Here is an 18923-nt window from a genome sequence, read left to right as displayed (position 1 = left end):
CAGGATGATATCAGTATAAACTGCGTTACAGGGTGATATCAGTATAAACTGCGTTTCAGGATGATATCAGTATAAACTGCGTTACAGGGTGATATCAGTATAAACTGCGTTTCAGGATGATATCAGTATAAACTGCGTTTCAGGATGATATCAGTATAAACTGCGTTTCAGGATGATATCGGTATAAACTGCGTTACAGGGTGATATCAGTATAAACTGCATTACAGGATGATATCAGTATAAACTGCGTTACAGGGTGATATCAGTATAAACTGCGTTACAGGATGATATCAGTATAAACTGCGTTACAGGGTGATATCAGTATAAACTGCGTTTCAGGATGATATCGGTATAAACTGCGTTACAGGGTGATATCAGTATAAACTGCATTTCAGGATGATATCAGTATAAACTGCGTTACAGGGTGATATCAGTATAAACTGCGTTACAGGATGATATCAGTATAAACTGCGTTACAGGGTGATATCAGTATAAACTGCATTACAGGGTGATATCAGTATAAACTGCGTTTCAGGATGATATCAGTATAAACTGCGTTACAGGGTGATATCAGTATAAACTGCGTTACAGGGTGATATCAGTATAAACTGCATTACAGGATGATATCAGTATAAACTGCATTACAGGATGATATCAGTATAAACTGCGTTTCAGGATGATATCAGTATAAACTGTGTTTCAGGGTGATATCAGTATAAACTGCATTACAGGATGATATCAGTATAAACTGTGTTTCAGGGTGATATCAGTATAAACTGCGTTTCAGGATGATATCAGTATAAACTGCGTTTCAGGGTGATATCAGTATAAACTGCATTACAGGATGATATCAGTATAAACTGCGTTACAGGGTGATATCAGTATAAACTGCGTTACAGGGTGATATCAGTATAAACTGCATTACAGGGTGATATCAGTATAAACTGTGTTTCAGGGTGATATCAGTATAAACTGCATTACAGGGTGATATCAGTATAAACTGCATTACAGGGTGATATCAGTATAAACTGCGTTACAGGGTGATATCGGTATAAACTGCGTTACAGGATGATATCAGTATAAACTGTGTTTCAGGGTGATATCAGTATAAACTGCGTTACAGGGTGATATCAGTATAAACTGCATTACAGGATGATATCAGTATAAACTGCATTACAGGATGATATCAGTATAAACTGCGTTACAGGGTGATATCAGTATAAACTGCGTTACAGGGTGATATCGGTATAAACTGCGTTTCAGGGTGATATCAGTATAAACTGCATTACAGGGTGATATCAGTATAAACTGCGTTACAGGGTGATATCAGTATAAACTGCGTTACAGGGTGATATCAGTATAAACTGCGTTACAGGGTGATATCAGTATAAACTGCATTACAGGATGATATCAGTATAAACTGCATTACAGGATGATATCAGTATAAACTGCATTACAGGATGATATCAGTATAAACTGCATTACAGGATGATATCAGTATAAACTGCATTACAGGGTGATATCAGTATAAACTGCGTTACAGGGTGATATCAGTATAAACTGCGTTTCAGGATGATATCAGTATAAACTGCGTTTCAGGGTGATATCAGTATAAACTGTGTTTCAGGGTGATATCAGTATAAACTGTGTTTCAGGGTGATATCAGTATAAACTGCGTTTCAGGGTGATATCAGTATAAACTGCGTTTCAGGATGATATCAGTATAAACTGCGTTAGAGGGTGATATCAGTATAAACTGCGTTTCAGGGTGATATCAGTATAAACTGCGTTTCAGGGTGATATCAGTATAAACTGCGTTACAGGGTGATATCGGTATAAACTGCGTTTCAGGGTGATATCAGTATAAACTGCGTTACAGGATGATATCAGTATAAACTGCGTTACAGGGTGATATCAGTATAAACTGCGTCACAGGGTGATATCGGTATAAACTGCGTTACAGGGTGATATCGGTATAAACTGCGTTACAGGATGATATCAGTATAAACTGCATTACAGGGTGATATCAGTATAAACTGCATTACAGGGTGATATCAGTATAAACTGCATTACAGGGTGATATCAGTATAAACTGCGTTACAGGGTGATATCGGTATAAACTGCGTTACAGGGTGATATCGGTATAAACTGCGTTTCAGGGTGATATCAGTATAAACTGCGTTACCGGATGATATCGGTATAAACTGCATTACAGGGTGATATCGGTATAAACTGCGTTACAGGGTGATATCGGTATAAACTGCGTTACAGGATGATATCGGTATAAACTGCGTTTCAGGATGATATCAGTATAAACTGCGTTTCAGGGTGATATCAGTATAAACTGCATTACAGGGTGATATCGGTATAAACTGCGTTACAGGGTGATATCAGTATAAACTGCATTACAGGGTGATATCAGTATAAACTGCGTTTCAGGATGATATCAGTATAAACTGCGTTACAAGATGATATCGGTATAAACTGCGTTACAGGGTGATATCAGTATAAACTGCATTACAGGATGATATCAGTATAAACTGCATTACAGGGTGATATCAGTATAAACTGCGTTACAGGATGATATCAGTATAAACTGCGTTACAAGATGATATCGGTATAAACTGCGTTACAGGATGATATCAGTATAAACTGCATTACAGGGTGATATCAGTATAAACTGCGTTACAGGATGATATCAGTATAAACTGCGTTACAGGATGATATCAGTATAAACTGCGTTACAGGATGATATCAGTATAAACTGCGTTACAGGATGATATCAGTTTAAACTGCGTTACAAGATGATATCGGTATAAACTGCGTTACAGGATGATATCAGTATAAACTGCGTTACAGGATGATATCAGTATAAACTGCGTTTCAGGGTGATATCAGTATAAACTGCGTTTCAGGGTGATATCAGTATAAACTGCGTTACAGGGTGATATCAGTATAAACTGCGTTTCAGGATGATATCAGTATAAACTGCATTACAGGGTGATATCAGTATAAACTGCGTTACAGGATGATATCAGTATAAACTGTGTTTCAGGATGATATCGGTATAAACTGCGTTACAGGGTGATATCAGTATAAACTGCGTTACAGGGTGATATCAGTATAAACTGCGTTACAGGATGATATCAGTATAAACTGCGTTTCAGGGTGATATCAGTATAAACTGCGTTTCAGGGTGATATCAGTATAAACTGCGTTACAGGGTGATATCAGTATAAACTGCGTTTCAGGATGATATCAGTATAAACTGCGTTACAGGGTGATATCAGTATAAACTGCGTTACAGGATGATATCAGTATAAACTGCGTTTCAGGGTGATATCAGTATAAACTGCGTTACAGGGTGATATCAGTATAAACTGCGTTACAGGGTGATATCAGTATAAACTGCGTTTCAGGGTGATATCAGTATAAACTGCGTTACAGGGTGATATCGGTATAAACTGCATTACAGGGTGATATCGGTATAAACTGCGTTTCAGGGTGATATCGGTATAAACTGCGTTACAGGGTGATATCGGTATAAACTGCGTTACAGGGTGATATCGGTATAAACTGCATTACAGGGTGATATCGGTATAAACTGCGTTTCAGGGTGATATCAGTATAAACTGCGTTACAGGGTGATATCGGTATAAACTGCGTTACAGGGTGATATCGGTATAAACTGCGTTACAGGGTGATATCAGTATAAACTGCGTTACAGGGTGATATCGGTATAAACTGCGTTTCAGGGTGATATCGGTATAAACTGCGTTACAGGATGATATCAGTATAAACTGCGTTACAGGGTGATATCAGTATAAACTGCGTTACAAGATGATATCGGTATAAACTGCGTTACAGGATGATATCAGTATAAACTGCGTTACAGGATGATATCAGTATAAACTGCGTTTCAGGGTGATATCAGTATAAACTGCGTTTCAGGATGATATCAGTATAAACTGCGTTACAGGGTGATATCAGTATAAACTGCGTTACAGGGTGATATCGGTATAAACTGCGTTACAGGGTGATATCAGTATAAACTGCGTTTCAGGGTGATATCGGTATAAACTGCGTTTCAGGGTGATATCGGTATAAACTGCGTTACAGGATGATATCAGTATAAACTGCGTTACAGGGTGATATCAGTATAAACTGCGTTACAGGGTGATATCGGTATAAACTGCATTACAGGGTGATATCAGTATAAACTGCGTTTCAGGATGATATCGGTATAAACTGCGTTTCAGGATGATATCAGTATAAACTGCGTTACAGGGTGATATCAGTATAAACTGCATTACAGGGTGATATCAGTATAAACTGCGTTACAGGGTGATATCAGTATAAACTGCGTTACAGGGTGATATCGGTATAAACTGCATTACAGGGTGATATCAGTATAAACTGCGTTTCAGGATGATATCAGTATAAACTGCGTTACAGGGTGATATCAGTATAAACTGCATTACAGGGTGATATCAGTATAAACTGCGTTACAGGGTGATATCGGTATAAACTGCGTTACAGGGTGATATCAGTATAAACTGCGTTACAGGATGATATCAGTATAAACTGCGTTACAGGATGATATCAGTATAAACTGTGTTTCAGGGTGATATCAGTATAAACTGCGTTTCAGGGTGATATCAGTATAAACTGCGTTACAGGGTGATATCAGTATAAACTGCGTTACAGGGTGATATCAGTATAAACTGCGTTTCAGGGTGATATCAGTATAAACTGCGTTACAGGGTGATATCGGTATAAACTGCGTTACAGGGTGATATCGGTATAAACTGCGTTACAGGGTGATATCGGTATAAACTGCGTTTCAGGGTGATATCAGTATAAACTGCGTTACAGGGTGATATCGGTATAAACTGCGTTACAGGGTGATATCAGTATAAACTGCGTTACAGGGTGATATCGGTATAAACTGCGTTACAGGATGATATCAGTATAAACTGCGTTACAGGGTGATATCGGTATAAACTGCATTACAGGGTGATATCAGTATAAACTGCGTTTCAGGATGATATCGGTATAAACTGCGTTTCAGGATGATATCGGTATAAACTGCGTTTCAGGATGATATCGGTATAAACTGCATTACAGGGTGATATCAGTATAAACTGCGTTACAGGGTGATATCAGTATAAACTGCGTTACAGGGTGATATCGGTATAAACTGCATTACAGGGTGATATCAGTATAAACTGCGTTACAGGGTGATATCGGTATAAACTGCATTACAGGGTGATATCAGTATAAACTGCGTTACAGGGTGATATCGGTATAAACTGCATTACAGGGTGATATCGGTATAAACTGCGTTTCAGGATGATATCGGTATAAACTGCATTACAGGGTGATATCAGTATAAACTGCATTACAGGGTGATATCGGTATAAACTGCGTTTCAGGATGATATCGGTATAAACTGCGTTACAGGATGATATCGGTATAAACTGCATTACAGGGTGATATCGGTATAAACTGCGTTTCAGGATGATATCGGTATAAACTGCGTTTCAGGATGATATCGGTATAAACTGCATTACAGGGTGATATCGGTATAAACTGCGTTACAGGGTGATATCGGTATAAACTGCGTTACAGGATGATATCAGTATAAACTGCAGCGTTCTGTACGTGAGCAGCGTCTCTGTTAATAAGACGAGACTGTTAAAGGGCCAGTTCACTGTTTTAGTGGCAGCTGGAGGCTCCATGTGTTCAGGTCGTCTGTGCTCATGAACGTCCACTCGGACTCAAGGATGAACTGATTAGAATTTGGTGGTTAAAGGTCAAAGGTCATTGTGACACACAAAACACATTTTTGGCCATAACTCAGAAATTCACGTATGAATCATGACAAAGTTTAACATAATAGGATAAAATGATGAAGTGATGACGTTTTATGACCCAAAGGTCAAAGGTCACCTTCGCAGTGACATCATAAAGTTCTAGCTGTTTCTATAGCGTCTCTTCAGCGATGTCCGTATCTGAAGCTTCGTCTGCCGTCACATGAACACATACGAGGAAAATATCTTTATTAAATTTCTTCACTGCAGGTATTATGAGTCTGGACAGACGTGGATGTAAACTGTAACTTGACGGGTTGAGAGAGAAGTTTTGAGAGTTTTACTCAAAAAGTGACGGAAAAGTTTACTGAACTATCAAAAAAGTTGCTGATTCATTTCTGTCATGTGACTAATCGCTGCGTCTCTGGAGAAGAAACAGTCAGCAGGAAAAACGAGAAAACAAATTAAACACATGATGAAATAATATTTAATGTCATGATTCAGGATGTAAAAACTCTGAACAGTTTGTCGGAGGGATGTTAGAGGGATGTGGGGGGGGAGGAGGAGGAGGACGAGGAGGTTATTGACCTGCTCCGCTGCACGTTTCCGTAGCGACCGGGTTTCACTTCCTGGTGAGATTCAGAGAAAATGAACAGAGAGGCGGAGCTGCTGCAGAACGGAGGGAAGAGTTTCAACACGTCAGTCACATGTTTACATCTACAGCTGGAGACTAAAAACAGGTTTCACATATAAAACACATGATTATACATTATTATATTATTATAGATTCAACTATTCAGTAAACATTAATGAATCCGTTTTAATATTCAGATAATATAAATACACATGTGATCAATAAGACTCTAAATGGGGCCGTTAGTTTTACTGGTGATACTTTAAGTGCATGTTGCTGCTGATCAGTGTTTCATTGTGTTATTGATTAATTCTTCGTCTGCTTCTGTTTCAAGATGTTACACTGGTTAATAGTTTGAACATTTGATGGTTCAAAGTTCTCAAATGTTAGAATTTTCTGCTTTTTTTTGGTCTGATATCAAAGGAAAATTCATATTTTTGGGTTTTGGACAAAACAACATAAAAACATTTCAAGATGCTACAAACTATAAATCAGTTAATCACAGAAGTAACCAGCAGAGTAATCAATGGTTTTTATTGTATATACATCAAGTTTTAAATAGAGCTGCAACTCAATTAATCGATTAGTTGTTTGATCTATAAAATGTCAAAATACGAGTATCAGTGTTTCCCAAACTCTAAACTGACATCTTGTCTTGTTTTGTCTTGTTTTAGTGAATTTTTTAATCACAAATACAGAAAAACTATTTTTGTTTTTATATTGTTGATCAGAGATTAAACAACGTTTAATGTCGTGACCTTTGACTCAAAACGTTTTTCACTGTTTTCTGACGATTAATCAGTTCATTAAGAAAACAGAATTTTAAGAAGCTGGATTCAGAGAATTTTGTTTTATTTCTCTCTCTCTCTCTCTGTCTCTCTCTCTCTCTCTCTGTCTCTCTCTCTCTCTCTCTCTCTCTCTCTCTCTCTCTCTCTCTCTCTCTCTGTCTCTCTCTCTCTCTCTCTCTCTCTCTGTCTCTCTCTCTCTCTGTCTCTCTCTCTCTCTGTCTGTCTCTCTCTCTCTCTCTCTGTCTCTCTCTCTCTCTCTCTGTCCTTTAATAGTTGGCAACTAATCGATTAATCGACTAATCAATGCAGCTCAGAGGAGGAGATGTTTCAGACATCAGTCGGTTTGATCGTCATGAAACAAAACATTAACTACGACTCCCAAACTGCATTTCAGCTAGAAAAACATCCAATCACAGAGCTTAAAATTCACCTCACACCTCTGACCGGCTCCTTCTGCATAGCAGCAGCAGCCGAGGATCATGGGTATTGTAGTGTTCTTAGTAAACTGGTGTCTGAAGGATGGTTGAACAGTGAGAGTGCCGACCGACTCACTGAAGCTGTGACTCCTCATGTGACTCAGACAGGAAGAGAGACGCGTTTCCTGCTGTGCCGCAGGTTTTGTTGTATAATTTATTGACGCGTCATGAAGCGCCTCCTCGCCGCGTCGGCTCAGCTCTGACAGGAAACGGAGCTGTCAGCCATCGCATCCGCAGCTTCTTGGAAACATTTTCTCTCCTCAGAGGCAGGAAGGAGCGTTTGTTTAAAAATATCTGTGACTTCCTCCTCACAGCGACCCGCCCGCCCGCTCGGCTGATGCTCTGTGACGTCCAGAGCAGCAAAACAAACGCACCTCAGTGTTTGAGGTGGTGACGAGCCGTTCTCTTCTCTTATTTGTGTTTATTTATGATCTGTGATGTTTATTTATTTGTTTACATGATGTCTGACTGTTTTCATATTTATTCACACAGCTCTTCATCACCTGAGGCAGCGAGTATTGATTCAGTTCAGGTTATTGATCTGTGATTGGTTCTGAAGGAGAACAGCTGTGTCATGTTTCTATGATGTCATTTTATCACTATGATGAGATCATCGACAGGAAGTGATTCAGCAGCTATTTCATTATCAAATTAGAAGTTACGATTATTTTCTTGAATAATCAATTCATCATTTAATCAATAAAACATCTGAAAACTGAAAAATGTGACGTCTTCAAATATTTTGCTTTGTTTCACCAACAGATATTTAATTTATTGTCACATGACTGACTGGAGCTTTAAAAAATGACAGAAACAATTCATTGATTATCAGATCAGTTGTTGATTAATTGTTGCTTTAAATCAAATAATTGATTCAGTTCCAGTTTCAGCTTCACAGATGTGACAACTGATCATTATCATGATCAATATTTCACAGAATAAACGATCGATCAGTCAAGACAATAATCTGCAGGTTAATCAATAGAAACCTGTTTTATGCCTGCATGTTTGTTTTAAACACCTCAGAGCAGCAGGCGGGTGGAGTTAAACATGTGAGACACTGAACACCTGAAGAAAACTTTTCACTGCTCTGAAAATAAACAGGAAAAGTTTCAACTAACAAATATTTTCATTATCAATTAATCTGCTGATCATTTTCTCAATGAATCAATAAATAAATTTAGTTTATAGTGAAAAAACTGAAACCAGCTGATGTTTGACGTTTCTGCCTGAAAACGACTAAAAAGATGAAATAATTATCAAAGTAGTTGAAGATTTGTTTTCTGTTGATCGACTAATTGATTAATTGATTAATTGATTAAAGGCTGCAGCTTCATTGTCTCTTCTGTGTTTCAGGAATCGACTTTAAGATCCGGACAATCGAGCTGGACGGAAAGAAAATCAAACTTCAGATATGGTGAGAGAGAGAGAGTCTCGTTAAGCCTCGTTGAGTCTCGTTAAGTCTCGTTAAGTCTCATTAAGTCTCGTTAAGTCTCGTTAAGCCTTGTTAAGTCTCGTCACATCTCGTCAAGTCTCATTAAGTCTCGTTAAGTCTCGTTAAGTCTTATTAAGTCTCGTTAAGTCTCATAGAGTCTCGTTAAGTCTTGTTAAGCGTCGTTAAGTCTTGTCACATCTCGTCAAGTCTCATTAAGTCTCGTTAAGTCTCGTTAAGTCTTATTAAGTCTCGTTAAGTCTCATAGAGTCTCGTTAAGTCTTGTTAAGTCTCGTTAAGTCTCGTCACGTCTCGTCACGTCTCGTCAAGTCTCATAGAGTCTCGTTAAGTCTCGTTGAGTCTCGTTAAGTCTCGTTGAGTCTCGTTGAGTCTCGTTAAGTCTCGTTAAGTCTCGTTGAGTCTCGTTGAGTCTCGTTAAGTCTCATTTCAGTTTATTTTTAATGTGACATCATTACTTTTACTGGTCTGACTCTATTGTATCTTTATGAATTATTTACAGTTTGTTTATGACAAATTAATTAAATTAAATTATCTGTCAATTTGGTGGATGATATAAACAAGCTGCCGTTGCCATGACGACACGTCATTCAAGCTGCAACGATCGACAGAAAATCGATGAATCATTTCTACGAGATAAATGTGAAATATTTACTTAGATAAGATTTGTTGGTCCGACGTCGCTGTAAATTTAACATTTTTAAGTTTTAGATTCAAAACGATGAATTCATTGAAATTGTTCCTGATTGATTAATTTTCTGTCGATCGATCGATAATCGTTGCAGCTCCGGTTGGTCATAAAACAGAAGTTGTGTGAATATAAAAGACATTTTTCAGATGTTTTATTTTCATTAAACTCATATTTCAAACTCAGTTTTCTGTTAAACTTTAATTATTTACTTAATTTTATTTTTGTTAAAGCTGCAACGATTAGTCGATTAACCAATCGATCAATCGATCGACAGAAAATTAATCTGCAACAATTTTGATGATTAATTAATTAATTTGCTGTTGTCAGTTTCTCAAATGTGTCGATTTAATTTCTGTAAAGTGAATATTTGTGTTTTATACAGTTGATCAGATTAATCAAGATGATTGATCGTCACAGAAATGATATCAGACACTTTTCACTGTTTACTGACATTTAATAAACAAATTGTATAATCAATAAAAGAATCAATAGATTAATCAATAATGAAAATAATCATTAGTTGCAGCTCTTCGTGTCATATTAATTAAACTTAAATACTGATAATAAATAAATATGATTATTGAACGTGTGACTGTGCTTCCTGCAGGGACACGGCGGGTCAGGAGAGGTTCAGGACCATCACCACGGCCTATTACAGGGGCGCCATGGTGAGACACTTCCTGTGCTGATGTCACTTCCTGTGCTGATGTCACTTCCTGTGCTGGTGTCACTTCCTGTGCTGGTGTCACTTCCTGTCTTTTGTGTCGCAGGGCATCATGCTGGTGTACGACATCACCAACGAGAAGTCCTTCGACAACATCAGGAACTGGATACGCAACATCGAGGAGGTAAGCCCCGCCCCTGTGACATCACACGACATCATCACTTAAAGGACCAGTTCCCAGTGTTCCCAGTGTTCCCAGTGTGTTAAAGCAGCAGTCAGGTGTCTGTAATCATTCCTCCTGTTCATACTGGATATTCAAAGATCCTTCAAATGTGCTTTCAATGGAGGTGATGGAGGATAAAATCCACAGTGTGTCCACACAGTCATTTAAAGTCTGTGTGAAGCTTCTATTCAGCTTCATCAGTCTGAGTTAGTCATATCAAGTGGATATCTGACACATTTACAGTCTTTTTAGCATCAAATTCCCTCTTTGTGTTTCCTCGGACAGTGTTTCCCTGTTGAGCTGCAGGTGGAAGTATAGTAACAAAAAGAGGAACTTTGGCACTAAAAAGACTGTAACGTTGAAAGATATCTACTTGATTTGACTCATTTGGACGCTGAAGCTTCATATTAGCTTCAGATAAACTTTTAACCCTTTAACATCCACCGGGTCGCCGGCGACCAGCTTACACCAGTTGTAAGCAGCAGCATCACACAGTAATGAGTCAAAGCAATTGGCACAATTTGGCCAATTGGAGATGATTGGAGAGGTTCAGGGACACCAGAAACTAAAAACTCCCATAAGGTTAGAGGCCTAGAGGTCTGCAATTTTATAAGGTATGTGGTGATATGTCTGCATAGTTGCGGCATAAAGCGTGTCCTAACTATAGTTATTCATATATGACTCATTATAGACGAGGACCAAAAACACTTTTTTGAGCCTTATTTGAACTGATGTAGTTTTGTTTGTGTTTTAGCCACATGCTAAACAAACACATTTCCAGAAACTAGAAGATGTCATTTGTCAGATGAAGCCTAATACATGTATCACAGCCTTACAGTTCTTCTGTTATAAGCTTTTCCATTCGGGTATGCCAAATAGGCGAAAAATCTATAAAAAGGGTGGATGTTAAGGGGTTAAATATATTTTTGCACAGAAGGAGGACTGTGGATTTTGTCCTCCATCACTTCCATTGTAAGGTCATTATGAAGGGATCTTCTAATGGTCAGTATGAACAGGAGGAATGATTACAGCAAGAAACACAGCTTTAATGTTCATTTGATGACTGACTGTTGGTTTAACAGTCTTTAACAGGTTCCATCACTGTGTCCATGTCTGTGCTGCCACCTGGTGGCCAAAATGTTTTATATCTGAAGATTTCTTTCTTCAAATGGAAACATGTTGACTTCTTAGATTTTATATTTCATTGAATCTTTGTTAGAATGAAGGAAATAATTTAGTGAAAGTTTAATCAGCTGCAGTAGAAAAGGATTCATGTTGCCAAAAACACCAAAACATCACATTTATTGTTTATAGAGGTTCAGTGTTCAGACAGACGGAGGGTGATGAGTCAGCTGTTGAAGCTCTGTGCAGTTTCTCACCTGAACACATTTTGAGCTCTAAAGATAACATGATGGAGACGTTTTCCTTCCTCATGAAACATTTGCAAAACTGATTTTTCATAAAAGTTTGAATCCTGCATCGTTGTAAATAAACTTTACATCCATGTTTACTCGCTGTAGGACTGTCTGTTAACCCTGAAATGAGGGAAACTCTGAGTTTTCCGTTTCAAAAAGGGAGGTAACTCAAACCAGAGAAAGAGGGATAACTCTAGCCTGTTTCACAGAGAGGGGTAACTTAAGCTCTCGGTCAGTTACCGTAGTAACAGACTCTATGAACCTAACCTGGTCGGGACCAGGTTTTTCTCAATGAACCTCGAGTTTCTCTCAGTCTCCGCCCTCTTTCAGAGCCACACACTCCATTTGATTTCCTCATTCATTCAGTCAGCAGGCGAGTTTTGGCGTAGCCTAGTTCTGCCGTCTGTCATTTAAAAAAATCATTAAAAAAAAATCAGAGTCAGTATATTAGAAGTCCATTAGGCACAGTAGGTGGCGACTTTTCCACTAACATGGTATGTCCTTTTGATAACGATCCCGTGGATGAAGGTGCAGCATTACTGCGCAGAGAATTAAATATTCGTTGAGAGATGGTTATCAGACCGCGGCATAGATGTTCTAGCATTTCCAGCCATTATCTTTTTGAGCGGTACCGTTTCACGTCACAGTCCATCATCTACATACACAACCTAATCCGTCCTTACATTTGCAACATTACCAATCGTAGTCATGCTCTAAAATCCCAGCAGATATTGTGTGTTGCGCTGTGTTTCTTTGCAAGTTTTTTGTACAGTGTCGGAGTCAGCCACTGGCCTTCCTATAGTCTTGCTTATGGCCAGCTCCTCTGCCTCCGTTAGAGGTGGCGGTGCTGGACCACCACCCGTTTTACGGACATCTGCCTTCTTTCTGTTGGCTGAGTAGAAGTCTGTGTTAGTTTAAATAGGATTAATTATTTAACAGAACATGATGTAGATGAGAAGACATTTATGTGTGTGAAACCAGCATTATGTTGGGGATAAAACAACTGCACAGTCAAACAGCCACTTAATATTTACTTTACAATGTAAAACATGATCAAAGTGAGGTACCCCCATGAGATTATGCCGAGGTCTCACCTGTTTGAACAATGTTTTTATATTTCATCCTAAACTGCGGCTAGGTGCGCTTCTCCCTCGCGGGATTGGACCTAAATGAAATAAATTAATAGGCGACCAATCAAGCAGTTTTCCTCTGTAATATTATTGTGATTATAAAGGACTACATTTAAACTTACGCATTGACCCGAGCAGCGATGTTCTCCCACGCCGTCTCCCTCTCTTTTGCAGCTGCAGCGGTGTTGCACTTCTTTCTGAAAACATGTTCAAACTCTAGTTTCTAGTTCTAGTGGGGCGAAAAACGCAGCCCTCCTCTTCCCCGTTGCCATGGTGACTCATTGAATCGCGGCTCCATTGATGCTGGCTTTTTATAGTTGTGGTGCACGCGCTTAACTCCAGGTGAAACTACTCCGAGTTGAATAAACTGACTCAAATCAGCTGTTCTGGAACCGGAAACTCAGAGTTTCTTATCTCAGAGTAGATCAACTCAGAGTTCAGGATTAGACTCAGAGTTTGTTGAACCTGCTTTGTGAAACGGACCCCTGATAGTGAACTTTCAGAACGCCCTCTGCTGGTTCACACAGCAAACTGCTTCAAACAGTCTGAGAGTTTACAGACTGAACATTTTAATGTTTTCCCACGTTTCTTCTTCTTCTTCTTCTTCTTCTTCTTCTTCTTCTTCTTCTTCTTCTTCTCTGTCTTTGTTGTTGCCTGTAGAACAGAATAATATGAAACCAGGTTGAAGTGATTTTGAGAAAGAAACTGAACTCAAACTGCTCCTGATGTGTTTAAGGAACAAAAATGTAAAATAATGGATGTGATGATGATGATAATGATGATGATGGTGATGATGATGATGAAGAGCTTCTTGTGTGTGTTTGCAGCATGCGTCTTCAGACGTGGAGCGAATGGTTCTGGGAAACAAATGTGACATGAACGACAAGAGACAAGTGTCCAAAGAGAGAGGAGAGAAGGTCAGAGCTGATCAGTCTGATCAATGCAACACAATAATAACAATAACAACAATAATAACAATAATAATAATAATAACAATAACAATAATAACAATAATAATAATAACAATAATAATAATAACAATAATAATAACAACAATAATAACAACAATAATAATAATAATAACAATAATAATAACAACAATAATAATAACAATAATAACAATAATAATAATAATAAACTTTATTTATACGACACTTTATTACAGGAGAGAAAATGACTCACATGGTCATTTGTGATAAACGTCGACGTGTTTTCATAAAATAATAGTTTTATCTTCTCAGTAACGACTGCTGATCAATAAAAACACAACAACATGATCAATGATCAATACACATATAAATACATACATTCATTACATACATGCAGACATAAAGATTAATACATACAGCAATCAACAATCAATACAAACAACAATCTCAAAACTTTCCAAAAAATATAACAAGACTTTAATAAACAAACTTCAATGTTGTAATTAAACTTTTCAAACATCACATACATTACATTTATATGTATATATATATATGTATATATGTATTGAACTACCAGGAGGGTTTTTGATGTTTTTGTTTAGATTATTCTGTAATATATTAAAAGACAACTGAAGAAACTTTAACAAAATCAGTCAAATTTGTAAAATTCATCAGAATTTGAACATTTGAACAAATAAAATGGAAATAATGAGAATAAATAATGAGTTGAGTTGTGTAACAAACAGCAGACACTGAGGAGGAGGAAGGTCGACTGATGTCTTTGTTCTTCATTCTTTCTAAACTTCACTCAGTATTTTGATGTCAGAATTATTATTTATTTATTATGTTTAGTTTCTAGTGAGACTTTATTGAGTTTATATGGTGACTCAATTTTACCGTTGCTGCTCTAGAAACAATATTTACTTAATATTTAAAATATAAATCAACTCTAATCCTGATCTTAATTTATTCTTTTTAAAATAATAATAATAATAATAATAATAAGGTTATATCTGTATGTTATATGAACCAAAACACTCAGTAAAAATATCTTTGACAAGAATAAAATGTCAGACTGTTTCTAACTTCCTGTCTGTCGTCTCGTTGTTCAGTTGGCGATCGATTACGGGATCAAGTTTTTGGAAACCAGCGCGAAGTCCAGCATCAACGTGGAGGAAGTGAGTCTGGATCTCAGTTTGTATCAAACTTTATTTACACATTTCACACTGAAAACTGTAACAAAGACAAATCTGTTTCCCTCCGCAGGCCTTCATCACACTCGGCAGAGACATCATGAGCAGACTGAACAGAAAAATGGTGAGAACGTCATGCAGTGTGTGTGTGTGTAGTGTGTGTGAGTGTGTGTGTGTGTGTGTGTGTGTGTGAGAGAGAGAGAGTGTGTGTGTGTGAGTGTGTGTGTTCAGTAATAATAACAGTAACAGTGTTTTAATACATCAGGGTTTACAAAGTCTGACGCTCTGCTTCTGTTTGGAGGATTATTATACTCTCAGTTTTAGAACTACAGTTCCCATAATGCCTTGGGATGTAAACAGGAAGTATAATGTTGCCATGGATCCAGTGAGTTAGTTGTTTAGTCAAATAGAGTTTACAGTTTTCAGCGGTGATCCAGAATGAAAATCTGCGAAATTCAGTGGAATGTTTTGTTGCTTGTAATGTGAAAGACAAAATTCATTTAAGATAACAAAGATTGTTTTTGAGCAAAAATAAGCAAAACACATTAAAACAACCTAAAATGACCTCAAGCAGGCTGAAAGAAATATTCAGTAGATTTTAGTAGAACCGTTGAATTTGAGATTTTATTTCATTCAGTTGAAAACAAAGTGTGAACGTTCACCAGCATAAAACACAGGTCACGTGGTCACTAAAATGCAAAGTTCAATGTGGAGCAGAGAGAGCAAAAAAACCCCATTAATCATCTCCCAACATTTAACACGACAACACATAAACAAACAAACAAACGGCAAAAAACACTCAAACATAAAACTGACAAACAGCATCTCTGTTGGTTTAAAATCTGTGGAGGCTTCATCGCCTGCTGATCAATGAGAGACTGAAGAAGATTCTCAGTTTCTACACAAAATAATAAGTTTTATTAAGACTAAAGCTTCACTAACCTGAGAGGATTCTACCTTTATTATATTTTATATAGTAAAAGATGAATCAGTAACCTTAAGAATAAACTCATATATGAATCAATAATGTTTCAGTCAGAGTCATGATGATGATGACATCACTCATCACCTCCTCAAACCTCGTTAACATGAAGTTAATTTAGATGTTACAGACTCGTGTGTCTCAGTGTAACTTTACAAGAGAAATATAAATCAGCTGAAATATGAAACATATTAAATAATAATAAACATAACTGTTAGTCGCAGCCCTGCAGACACACGTCTTTAAATTAAACTAATCTGGAAAGTCTGGAAAGGATTTAATGTGGATTATATTGACATGAAGTCATCGAAATGAATTACAAAAATAAAAGAAATTTATAAAAATATCTGGTTCACAGCTTCATCTGTCAAACAAACGTAGTGAAAGTATAAAGTAGCATCACATGGAAATACTCAAGTAAAGTACAAGTACCTCAAAACTACGTACATACACTTACAACTACTACTAATAATAATCATAAATACATATTTGAAATGCTAATTTTATTTCAAAATATTTTTACCGGTTGGGTAACACTTTACTTCAAGTTCTCCTATTTATCATCAATAAGTTAATAAACGGTTTATAAGAAGATATTTGGACATTTTCAGTGTTTATTAATGTTCAGTATTTATTATTATTCTACTTACTTCTCTCATGAAGACACATTTTATATTATTACAGCTGTGTTTTACTATATTGTGATTGATTATCTGTTTGTACAGCAGCAAACACTTTAGTTATTGATTAATACATCAATAAACACTTACATCAGCTGACAGCTGCGTTATAGTGAGTTATAAACCAGTTATAAACCAGTTATAAACAGTTATAAACCAGTTATTAACCAGTTATTAACCTTTTGTAGGCTGATTATTAAAGATAAATACAGGACTTGCTGTAGAATGTTACTGTGAATGGATTACAACCAGACGTCTGAGTGGAGGAGAGAGCTGTCAATCATCTGTTGAACCTGACAGCTGTCTACCTCTGATTGGTTGTTGTTACCTGAGAGGAGGAGCCTGTGATGATGTTTCTGAACTGTTTGTGTGTTTTTCCTCAGAGCGACAACAACCCGCCTGGCGGCGGCGGGCCAGTTAAAATCACAGAGTCTCGCTCCAAAAAAAGCCTCTTCAGGTGTTCGCTGCTGTAGGCGGAGCCTCCGGCCGACCACCTCCTCTTCCTCCTCCTCTTCTTCTTCGTCTTCCTCCGGCTGCTGCAGAGCTGGACCCGCCAGGACGCTGCGCCGCTCCGCCGGCCGGCGACGACCAACAGCAGCTGGAAACATGAAGAAACATTTTCACTGAACCTGCAGAAAAGTTTCTGCTTCTCAATCAGCTCCGATCTGCCTCTCTGCACGCCGCCGCCGCCGCCGCCGCCGCCTTCTGGTCTTATAGCGTTTTGCCGTCAGCAGCAGGTGGAGGCGACTCTGCAGACGCAGCGAACTAACTCATGTTAAAAATTTATTGTTTTAATGAAAGAAAATGATGATGACTTGAATGTCAGAGATGAAGAGGACTGTGTGACGTCCAAACACGTCAGATCATTTTCAGTTTTTTACCAAAGTGGATTTGAAGTCGTCGGTTCGTCTGTTACATGAAGTTTATCTGTCAGTTTTATGTTTGTTATGTTTGTTTCTATAATCTTTAACAGCTGCAGCGACGCAGCGTTTCCTCCAAAGATGAAACGAGTCGTTTGTTTCTGTCATGTTGAGCTGAAACTCTTTAGTTTGATCAAAGCTACGGAGGCCTCAGTGTGCCAAAATTATAATCACAAAAGATTCATAATAATCAGTTATTACATTTAAACAATAAAGTACATTAAATAATGAATATGAATTATTAAACCCATCGTAAGAAATAAAAGATTATATTAGTGAATTAATAATTTTATTTTCCTTATTCTGTCTTAATAGGATGAGATTTAAAATGAATGTGATTGATTTTTAAATTGTTTTTTTAAAGGCTGCCGGTCGGATTATTTGGCATCTTTAAATTAAAGTGATCACAGGATGTAAACTGTAAATATAAAAGCAGAGATGGAATATTAACAGGAAGACACTTCAGTTCTGTTTGTTGTCATAAATACATTTTTAGACTGAAACTCAAATAAAATTATTATTAAATGTGCCAATCACCAATTTAATACAACTTTTATTGAATTATTATAATGTCTCCTGCTTTACTGTTTCATCTCGTCATCACTTTATTTAAATAATTAATTGATTGTCGATTGATTGTTGATTGTTTTTATAATATTTGACGTAATATAATAATTAATTAATTCTTCTGTTTGCACTCTGCAGCCTCCTTAAACATCACAGAACGACCCGAATATGAGAAATATATAATTATAAATATATAAAATGTAAACATTTACTATCCTTTTTTTTAACATCTATCATAGAAGCAAATATTTAAAATATTTTCAGATATTTGTGACATTTTTCTGATTTCAGCTTCCTGTTTGTCTCTGATTGGTCAGTTACCTCAAAGGTCCTGTTTTTAATTCACTTTACGTTACTGAAGTTTAAAG

General features: G+C 37.2%; 2 protein-coding genes across 2 annotated transcripts in view; one reads left to right on the top strand and one right to left on the bottom strand.

Moving 5' to 3' along the window:
* LOC122987480 (ras-related protein Rab-8B) overlaps positions 1-18539 on the top strand; it is a 21816-nt gene extending 3277 nt beyond the window's left edge. Inside the window, exons 2-8 of the mRNA XM_044359384.1 lie at positions 9068-9128; positions 10460-10520; positions 10623-10700; positions 14112-14201; positions 15326-15391; positions 15480-15530; positions 17452-18539. Coding sequence (XP_044215319.1) covers positions 9068-9128; positions 10460-10520; positions 10623-10700; positions 14112-14201; positions 15326-15391; positions 15480-15530; positions 17452-17541 — 497 coding nt within the window. The 3' untranslated portion in view covers positions 17542-18539. The remainder of the gene's footprint in view (positions 1-9067; positions 9129-10459; positions 10521-10622; positions 10701-14111; positions 14202-15325; positions 15392-15479; positions 15531-17451) is intronic.
* The window catches only part of LOC122986857 (NLR family CARD domain-containing protein 3-like), a 934102-nt gene that overhangs the window by 280192 nt on the left and 634987 nt on the right, over positions 1-18923 (bottom strand). The window lies entirely within an intron of this gene.

This window comes from Thunnus albacares, chromosome 1 (assembly GCF_914725855.1).
Source record: "Thunnus albacares chromosome 1, fThuAlb1.1, whole genome shotgun sequence".
Classification (NCBI taxonomy): domain Eukaryota; kingdom Metazoa; phylum Chordata; class Actinopteri; order Scombriformes; family Scombridae; genus Thunnus; species Thunnus albacares.
The sequence above is the reverse complement of the archived record's forward strand: the minus strand, read 5'-3'. Positions and strand labels throughout refer to the sequence as shown.